General features: G+C 45.1%; 1 protein-coding gene across 6 annotated transcripts in view; it reads right to left on the reverse strand.

The window, feature by feature from the left end:
* SPAST (spastin) overlaps positions 1-9811 on the reverse strand; it is an 89997-nt gene extending 80186 nt beyond the window's left edge. For 2 of the 6 annotated variants that reach the window (XM_034952892.2, XM_034952891.3), the window contains exon 1: positions 9053-9811. In XM_034952892.2, the coding sequence (XP_034808783.1) occupies positions 9053-9467 (415 nt within the window). In that variant the 5' untranslated portion in view covers positions 9468-9811. The remainder of the gene's footprint in view (positions 1-9052) is intronic. The other 4 variants (XM_034952894.4, XM_034952893.4, XM_034952895.3 and 1 more) reach the window with 4 other exon arrangements.
* Between the last annotated feature and the right edge of the window lie 800 nt (positions 9812-10611).

The following is a 10611-nucleotide window of genomic DNA, read 5'->3' on the forward strand; positions in this document are numbered from 1 at the left end:
GAGGCTGAGGCAGGAGAATCGCTTGAACTTGGGAAATAGAGGTTGCAGTGAGCCGAGATCGTGCCACTGCACTCTAGCCTGGGCGACACAACGAGACTCTGTCTCAGAAAAAAAAAAACAAAAAAAACCACTCAATTAAGCCAGGTATGGTGGCACACACCTATAGTCCCAGCTGCTTGAGAGTCTGAAGTGGGAAGATCACTTAAGCCAAGGAGCTCGAGTCCAGCATAGGCAACATATAATGAAATGGGAATAGTCCATTTCATTTAAGGACTACTGATTATGGCCCCTGTTCTCAAAGAAAAAAAAAATCTCCTGGTAGACTTTCATGGTGTGTTAATCCCCAGCAAACTACATGGACCACAAAGCATTATAATCACTGATTCATTCAGGGATAAATTACTAATAGCCCCTGATTAATTCTCTCATAGTTCACTATTACAGAAAGAGTGCTTTCTACTATAATTTGGTAAAAAAGACCCAGTGTGATGGCTCATGTCTGTAGTCCCAGCACTTTGGAAGACTGAGGTAGGAGGATTGCTTGAGGCCAGGCATTCAAGACCAGCCTGGGTAATACAGAAGGACCCTGTGTCTACAAGAAAAAAAAATTTAATAAAACATTTAGTAAAAAGATTGTATTTGCTTTCACTAGCAAACATTTATTTTCAAGGTAAAGAATTATTTTCCCTGTTAATTTGGAAAGTTTTAAACCCTATGTAAAGACATCATTCTAGTTTTTGACACTTTCTTTGACCCTTAAAAATGTCACCTTATTTATCTTCTTCAAAAAATTTCTGTGGCCAGGTGCAGCGACTCACGCCTATAATCCTAGCACTTTGGGAGGCCAAGGCAGGTGGATCACACGAGGCCAGGAGTTCAAGGCTAGCCTGGACAACATGACAAAACCCCATCTCTATTAAAAATACAAAAATTAGCCAGGCGTGGTGGCGCGTACCTGTAATCTCAGCTGTTCGAGAGGCTGAGGCAGGAGAATCACTTCAACCTGGGAGGCAGAGGTTGCAGTGAGCCGAGATCACACCACTGCACTTCAGCCTGGGCGACAGAGCGAGACTCTGTCTCAAAAAAAAAAAAAAAAAAAAAAAGAAGCATTTTGAATTTTCATTAAAAAAAAAAAAAAAGCCAGGAGTCTGGGAGCAGGGCTCACGCCTGTAATCCCAGCACTTTGGGAGGCCAAGGAGGGGGGATCACTTGAGCTCAGGAGTTCGAGACCAGCCTGGCCAACATAGTGAAACCCTGTCTCTACTAAAAACTACATAAAAAATTAGCTGGGCATGGTGCCATGTGCCTGTAGTCCCATCTACTTGTGAGGCTGAGGCAGGAGAATTGCTTGAATCTGGGAGGCAGAGCCTGCAGTGAGCTGAGATTGCACCACTGCAGTCCAGCCTGGGTGACAGAGTGAGGCTTTGTCTCAAAAAAAAAAAAAAAAAAAAAAAAAGCCATGACACTAAATGAGGAGTGAGGTTAGGGAGAGACTTCCATCTCTTTTTTTTTTTTTGTCATCACAATTAACACAAATATTTTTGTTTTAATTTTTTTTTTTTTTTTTTTTTTTTGAGACAGAGTCTCGCTCTGTGGCCCAGGCTGGAGTGCAGTGGCGCGATCTCGGCTCACTGCAAGCTCTGTCTCCTGGGTTCTAGCCACTCTCCTGCCTCAGCCTCCCAAATAGCTGGGATTACAGGTGCCCACTACCACACCCGGCTAATTTTGTTTTTGTATTTTTAGTAGAAATGGGGTTTCACCGTGTTAGCCAGGATGGTCTCAATCTCCTGACCTCGTAATCTGCCCACCTCAGCCTCCCAAAGTGCTGGGATTACAGGCGTGAGCCACCACGCCCAGCCTATATCACTGTTTAAATACCTCTCGTTCTTCCCCATATCTCTTTTATGCTGCTACTGCATCCTAAAAAGTGTAACAGAAACTAGTACGAAGAGTTAACAATGTTCTAACATAACCTCTAGCTCTAATCTTAAAAGTACTATTGATTTTATAATAATAGTTCTCATTTACTGAGTACCTATTATGTGCAAGCACTAAGCATTTAAAAAAACATCTCAGCATACATAGTTAAGTAACTTGCCCAAGATCCTATATGGTCAGGACTTAAATGTCAATTTCGATAAGAAGCCCCACAGTTCGAAAAGGGTAAAAGTTGACCCTCAAATCTAAGAAAGAGGCCAGGTGCAGTGACTCATGCCTGTAATCTCAGCACTTTGGGAGGCTGAGGCAGATGGATTGCTTGAGGTCTGGAGTTCAAGACCAGCCTGCTCAACATGGTGAAACCCCGTCTCTACTAAAAATACAAAAATTAGCGGGTGTGGTGACTTGCGCCTGTAATTCCAGCTAGTTCGGAGGCTGAGGCAGGAGAGTTGCTTGAATCCAGGAGGCAGAGGTTGCAGTGAGCTGAGATTGCCCCCACTGAACTCCAGCCTGGGTGACAGAGCCAGACTCTATTTAAAACAAAAAACAAAAAAAAAAAGCTGAGAAAGAGAAAAACAGCTTATTACATCCAGGAGCTGGCCTACTACTATCAGCTAAACCTTGGTATTTGACCTGGCACTTACAGAATATCAGCATGAAATAATGCCACTCTGTGACCACGGTGGAACAAGACCACTCTACAATTATGTCTAAACACAGACAAAAGATGAACACTGAACACTGTCTAAACCATGAAATACCAAATATTCCCCTTTTCCAGATAATGAGTGACCTTTGCTTTTTAACTACTACAGCTTTAGACCTCACTCTAGTCTTTTCTTCTAGATAGGTTTTATGATATTTATTCATAGAATTATTCCCAGCTCCTGGTAGCATCCAAATCAGAGCAAAACCCTGCTTCTTTAAACCCTCCTTAAAATCACCAAATAAACGAGCCCAAATCCTATAAGATCTTCCTAACACCCTTTACTATGACATACCATGGTTATTACATATGTGTGTTCTCCCTGGCTACAGTGGGTAATAAACCCCACTTGCTCAACCATAGATAAGTTTGTTCCTGGAGATCATTGACTGGAGAGCATTGACAAAGCCCACTTATGAAGTTAATTCTCTCCCTCTGCAGAAGAGCAGAAAAGTTATGTAAGTACAGCAAGTCTACAGAATATCTACATAGCTGTAAAACATTTAATAACCTCTAAGAAAATCACAGATTTTGACATTTTTCTTTCCTCATTAACCAGAATGAGCTGCTGAGATGTGACAGTGTTCAAAGATGTTTTATTGTATATGATGTGTAAGATCAGCGATTGTTAATAATTCACAAACGAGAGAAAAAAAAGGCTACGTCAGCATATTAACAGCTTCACTGGCTTTGCAGGACTATTATAGGTCAAGACTGAAGAAAACTGGCCAGGCATGGTGGCTCATGCCTGTAATCTCCGCACTTTATGGGGTGAGGCGGGAGGATTGCTTGAGCTCAGGAGTTCAAGACCAGCCTGGGCAATACGGCAAGACCCTGTCTCTATCTTGCTTTAAAAACATTTTTTAAAAAAAGAGTGAAGAAAACTAATATAGAAGAGTAGACAATCTATACTTTGCCAGACATCAAAAACCCAACTACTACTGGGTGGAACAGAGAGAGTAAGACAGCGGAAAAGAGGCAGGAAGTGTTAGGGAACATCCTTCTTCAATAATTCAATATCCAGCCAGGTGCAGTGGCTCACGCCTGTAATCCTAACACTTTGAGAGGCCAACGCAGGCAGATCACTTGAGGCCAGGAGTTCGAGACCAACCTGGCCAACACAGCGAAACGCCATCACTACTAAAAAAATAAAATGATTCAATATCCATTTACTAACTATCCTTAATTGTCATCAGGACAACTAACAGTAATATGGGGAATCCAGTTTAATAGGGTTTAACTGTATTCAACATGAGGAAAAATACAACAACAACAAACCAGCTAAAAACAGAACAAGGGATAAAGTCCTTAACAGTGGCTGCTTTTTTGTGTCTTTGGTGCAGATGCCAGTAAATAATCTTGAGAAAAAATGTGAAATGTTTATTGCATATGTAATCAAAAGCAATGTTATCTTTTGGAGAAGTATGGTATCATCTGAATGTCCATTTATCAGATTTATTCCTTAGTTTAATCAGAGAAACTTCAAAGTAGAATCATTAGGCCCAAAGAAAGTAAGTCTGAAATTAATCCTTTCAAAGTGGTAGGTATAGAGGTTTTCAGCAGTATAAGAAAATTACCAAATCTGACACTTCTGATTTCTACCCTCCATCCTCATCTTCTGAAAACAGATATGGACAGCTATTTTATACATGAGTTTTAAATAAAGTACAATATTGAATTATATAGAATTATGAAATATGATAATTTTCATTAACTTTTTATGAACCGGTAAGCAAAAAATAAAACTCTAAGACCCCCAACTGACTCATGGACCCTCCCCTTGCCAAAGGCATTCCAAAGTTAACCTAAAAAACTAGTTCAGGCCATGATGAGAAGTGGGGGTTGGACATGACTCATATACCCTCTTCCCTTTGGAATTCAGGGACAACTGATCAGCATTAACATTAAAACAGAGATATTAAGATGTTTTGTAGCAATAAGACGCCAAATTCCCAGCCTGACTCTAGTACAGCATCACGTCAGATAGCAGGCCATGAAAGAAATTGAAGTATTTTGAGGCCGGGCACGGTGGCTCACGCCTGTAATCCTAGCAGTTTGTGAGGCCAAGGCGAGTGGATCGCTTGAGGCCAGGAGTTCGAGAACAGCCTGGCCAACATGGTGAAATGCTGTCTCTACTAAAAATACAAAAATTGGCCAGGCGTGGGGTGGCACATGCCTGTAATCCCAGTTACTGGGGAGGCTGAGGCAGGAGAATCGCTTGAACCTGGGAGGTGGAGGTTGCAGTGAGCTGAGATCGCGCCATTGCACTCCAGCCTGGGTGAAGAAGCGAGACTCTGCCTCAAAAAAAAAAAAAAAAAAGAGCTGTCAACAGCCCATTCTGATGTCCACATTAGAAATCAAAATATGTGCCGGGCGCGGTGGCTCACGCCTGTAATCCCAGCACTTTGGGAGGCCGAGGCGGGTGGATCACGAGGTCAGGAGATCGAGACCATCCTGGCTAACACGGTGAAACCCCGTCTCTACTAAAAATACAAAAAATTAGCTGGGCATGGTGGCGGGCGCCTGTAGTCCCAGCTACTCAGGAAGCTGAGGCAGGAGAATGGCGTGAACCCGGGAGGCGGAGCTAGCAGTGAGCCGAGATCGCGCCACTGCACTCTAGCCTGGGCGACAAAGCAAGACTCTGTCTCAAAAAAAAAAAAAAAAAAAAAGAGAGAAAAGAGAAAAGAAATCAAAATATAAAGAAAAAGTTGTGAACAGAAACATTATCAGTAGAAAGAGTATGAAATATGCATTACGCAGGAGAATGGCGTAAACTTAAACATACCACTTTACAATAAAACCTAATTTATTGTTTTTTTTATTGTTCAAAATATTGTTGAAATTTCTCCAGCCTGGCTAACATAACAAGATCCTATCTCTAGCAAAAAAAAAAAAAAAAAAAAGAGGATCACTTAAGCCTAGGAATGAGCCTTGAGGCTGCAGTGAGCTATGATCACATTCCACTCCAGCTTGGGTAAGAGAGTGAAACACTGTCTCTAAAATAAATTAAATAATTATTTTTATATATTTAATATATCCAACTGAAAAATAAAAATGTTTAGGAGGATTTAAGTATAATAGATATATTCATATATGTGATACTCAAAGATTTAAGTCACCAGCCTGAGACCTGAGGTCTGAATTCTATTTCTTCCACTTATTCCTCACATGGAACTGCTATTTCTTCAAATCTAAGAGCTCAGGGTCTTTTATTTTTCATGCCTAGGTTTTCCTTAATTTCTTCTTTTATCCTACCTCCCAACTCCCATCATCCAACAGTGTTAACTAAAATTTCCTTGTGGTCGGGCACCGCGGCTCACACCTGTAATCCCAGCACTTTGGGAGGCCAAGGAGGGCGGTTCACTTGAGGTCAGGAGCTCGAAACCAGCCTGGCCAACATGGTGGAACCCCATCTCTACTAAAAACACAAAAATTAGCTGGGCGTGGTGGTGTACACCTGTAATCCCAGCTGCTCAGGAGGCTGAGGCAGGAGAATCGCTTGAATCCGGGAGGCAGAGGTTGCAGTGAGCCAAGATCATACCATTGCACTCCAGCCTGGGCAACTGAGCAAGACTCCGTCTCAAAAATAAATAAATTAAAAAAATTTCCTTGCATGCTCTGACTTTCTCTTCCTAAATAAAACAATTAAAACAGTTTTTTTTTGGTTTTTTTTTTTTTGAGACAGTTTTACTCCTGTCACCCATTTCGGAGTGCAGTTGCACGATCTCAGCTCATTGCAGCCTGAACAACCTAAGCTCAAGTGATCCTCCTACCTCAGCCCCCCAAGTAGCTGGGACTACAGGCATTTGCCACTGCGCCTAGCTAATCTTTGTATTTTTCACAAAGACAGGGTTTCACTATGTTGCCCAGGCTGGTCTCAAACTCCTGGGCTCAAGCAATCCACCCACCTCAGCCTCCCAAAGTGCTGGAATTACAGGCATGAGCCACCGTGCCCAGCCAAAAATGACCTACTTTTTTTTTTCAAGACGGAGTCTTGCTCTGCCGCCCAGGCTGGAGTGTAGTGGCACGATCTCGGCTCACTGCAACCTCCACCTTCCAGGTTCAAGCACTTCTCTTGCCTCAGCCTCCTGAGTAGCTGGGACTACAGGCATGTGTCACCATGCCCCGCTAATTTTTGTATTTTTAGTAGAGATGGGATTTCACCATGTTGGCCAGGATGGTCTCAAACTCTTGACCTCATGATCCACCCGCCTCAGCCTCCCAAAGTGTTGGAATTACACGGGTGAGCCACCATGACTGGCCCAAAAAATGATCTATGCTTAAACATGTTCCTCTATTCTAAAACTTTGCAACCGTTTTAATTCTCCCCAAGGGATCCTGGATGTTCTTAAGAGGTGATAAAGAATGGAGCTTGCTGGGTGGGCGCAGTGGCTGACACCTGTAATCCAAGCACTTGGAAGGTCGAGGCAGGCGGATCACCTGAGGTCAGCAGTTCGTGACCAGTCTGGCCAACATGGTGAAACACCGTCTCTACTAAAAATACAAACAATTAGCCAGCCGTGATAGGGCGCACCTGTGGTTCCAGCTACTCGGGAGACTGAGGCAAGAGAATCGCCTGCGTCTGGGAGGCAGAGGTTGCAGTAAGCTGAGATCACGCCACTGCACTCCAGTCTGGGTGACACAGGGAGACTCCATCTCAAAAAAAAAAAAAAAAAAAGGAATGAAGCAGTTAACAAAAAATTTCCTTCTACAAACACGTAGTATTTTTAAATGTTAACACCCTCCTTGACCTCTCTTAACCGTCACTCTTTCCTTACTGTCCAAAACAATGAATAACTGCCTCTTTCCTTATATCCTACTTCCCACTCCCAGGCCCCACAAAGGAAACAAGTTTCAACAAGACTGAAATTCTAGAACAGTTTTTGGAGTTGGTAGTAGGGACAGACACTATGAATGAAGTGCAGATTGTTTCTGTTTTCACTAATGGACAATGCAAGCGAGTATCTAATTGAGGTGTGGTAGAAAAGTGGGTGTTTTTGGCAGAGGGAGAAGCAAGATCTCAGCATACTGGAAGTAAGGATAAAAGGGGAGAATTGTAAAAGTTAGACTTCTCCTAATTTCACTTATTTTCCATAAAATAAATTTCATTATTAGCACAGGTTTGGAATAACCTCCTTTATCTTTTGGGCCTCATTTTCTTCATCTCTAAAATGCTAATACCAATAATACCTTCATCTCACAAAGTTATTGTGAGGATTAAATAACACTTTTCATGGTCTGGGATGGTTGCTATTTTTTAAAAAAAGAAAAAAGATAACACATGCAAAGCTAATAGCACAATGCCTGGCACATATAATAAAAAATGTTAGCTTAAGGCCAGGCGCGGTGGCTCATGCCTGTATTACCAGCACTTTGGGAGGCCGAGGCGAGCCGATCACGAGGTCAGGAGATGGAGACCATCCTGGCCAACATGGTGAAATCCCTACTCTACTAAAAATACAAAAATTAGCCAGGTGTGGTGGTGCGTGCCTGTAATCCCAGCTACTCGGGAGGCTGAGGCAGGAGAATCGCTGGAACCAGGGAGTCGGAGGTTGCAGTGAGCCGAGACTGCACCATTGCACTCCAGCTTGGGCGACAGGGCGAGATTCCGTCTCAAAAAAAAAAAAAAAGGTTAGCTTAAAAGAAACCCGAAAGATGTAGTATCCTTGCTTTCATTCAGAAACATACATAGTTGTTTTAGGTTTTATTGTAAAGTGGTATGTTTAAGTTTACGCAATCCATTCATCAAACATTTCAACTTGGAAATTAAAGGCTACTTTGGAATACTGTTTTAATTAAAATCAAAGCAACAGGCGGAAAAGTTTTATGCTAAATATAACTTCATTGAAAAAGTATTCAGGAATCGTTGTACTGATAAAATGATTATCTTGATTAAAATGATGCAAATTCAACTGCAGTCATATGCAGCTATTTCTTTCAAAATTGTCACCATTTGTTCTTTTTTTCTGACACTACAGTACTCTGCTTTCATTAAAAGCCAGTAAGAAGGCACTGCTTCTTCAATATCAAAACCTTTTGGAAACCTTGGTTCAGAGGAAGCTGCACACTCTTCACAGTGCTAGAAAGGATCAGTGTGGTCACTCTAGGACAAATGTCACTGTCATCAACACGTCTGGGTGTCTCACAGTGACCTGGGTCATGCAGAAGTGTGGGGGAAGGCTGGTGTCTGAAACAAAGTCGACAGCTACGGTGCCCTGAAAGGGGAGAGGTTTTAAGAATACTAGAAGATGAGGCTCCGACCTACGGGAAAGCAGTCTCCCGGGGCATATCAATTCCGGGGGTGCACCGTCCCCTCCCGCAAGAAAGGGACGCAGGTGTTGCCCTCCACCGGCGACCCCACCGCCTTCTTCCCGGCGCCGCCGCCCCCTCCCCCAGCCCCCTAGTTACCTTTCTCATCCTCATCGATGCGCAGGGCAATGGAGATGTACTCGAAGGCCTGTTTGTGAAAGACTCGGACGCGCTCGGCCTCGCCGCCCGGCACCGGCGCCGGGGCCGAGGCCGAGGCCGGTGCTGGCGCGGCCCCGGAGCTCCTCTTGGCTGCCATGAGGGCGCGGGAGAAGCGCTGGCAGAGCCACACGAAGAGGAGCCCCAGGTGGAAGGCGACCAAACGCAGCAGCGCGAAGCCTACAAACAGCGGGTAGGAGAAATAGTACAGGTTCCGCTTATGCGGTGACTCGGGCGGAGGGGCCGGCCCGGCGGCGGGAGGGGCGGGGGCCAGGCAAGGGGGCGGAGGCCTGGGAGGCACCGGGTTGCTGGCGCCGCCGGAGCCTTTCTTCTTCCCTCGTCCACCCGGAGAATTCATTCACAGCTCTCACTGCCGCCGCCGCCATAACCCGCCTCCCGCAGACCGACGGGAACCAAGCGACGGCGGCAGCCACTGCTACGGCGGGGGCCACAGACCCCCGTGTGCCCGCCGGTCTCAGGAGCTCCGCACCGCCGCACGCTGCCCGCCGGCCCCGCCCCTTTCTCCTTCCTCGGCCAGGAGCACAACCCCTTCTCCTGCAGTCGGTGGCTCGGGCCCCTCCCTTCCTGTCGCTGTCCTCTCCGCCGCCTGGTGGCTCCCAGCGGCGGCCGCGCACGCGCACGTCTTCCCGTGTTTTTCTCCGACGCGCGCGCGCACGGCGCGTCTTTGTTGACCGGGGCCCCTGTACGCGTGTGCGGCCCCCGCCTCTCGGCTTTCCCACTCAACTACAGTTCCCGATGTGCAGTTCGGCTCACGTCGGCAGCCCTGGAGAGCTCCTGCCAGGAAGCCTTCCCTTCGTAATCGATCCACGGAAGGGGGAATTGCGGCTTGGGATCGCTCTGCTGGTTCGCTAGGCTCCTCTCTCAGTGTCGTCGTTTTCTTAGATTTCTTTCATCTTTTTCTGCCAGGCGACCTAAGTCTTCTCCGAAGGATAATTGGCCCATCTCAGAAGCAGTGGATATCAATCTGGGAATTAAATTAGCCGGGCGTGGGGGCGCGCGCCTGTAGTCCCAGCTCGTTGGAAGGCTAAGGCCGGAGAATCGCTTGAACTCGGGAGGCAGAGGCTGCAAGTGAGCTGAGATCGCGCCATTGCACTCCAGCCTGGGCGACAGAGCGAGACTCCGTCTCCAGAAAAAATAAAATAAAAATTTAAAATCTGGGAATTATTTGAGAGGAAAGCAATTGTGAAGATAAGAAACTTCAGGTCACTGCAAACAACAGCAACAAAAATGTTAGCTCAGTGTGATGAGATCAACGAACCCAGGGGTTTAACTAAATTAGTGCATATTTAGATGTCTAATATGAAAGATAATTTATTTGAATAAGGGAAATCTTAGGTTTTGCATAGTAACCATCCCATAGTTTACTGAAGAATCTACACTTTTTTTTTTTAATCTACTCAGCATCCCTTCCTTTGGGAAACTACCTGCTTGTCTCTGCTCCCTGTATTCTAATGAGCTGCAAGCACAGAACCCAGGCCGCA

This window comes from Pan paniscus, chromosome 12 (assembly GCF_029289425.2).
Source record: "Pan paniscus chromosome 12, NHGRI_mPanPan1-v2.0_pri, whole genome shotgun sequence".
Classification (NCBI taxonomy): Eukaryota; Metazoa; Chordata; class Mammalia; order Primates; family Hominidae; genus Pan; species Pan paniscus.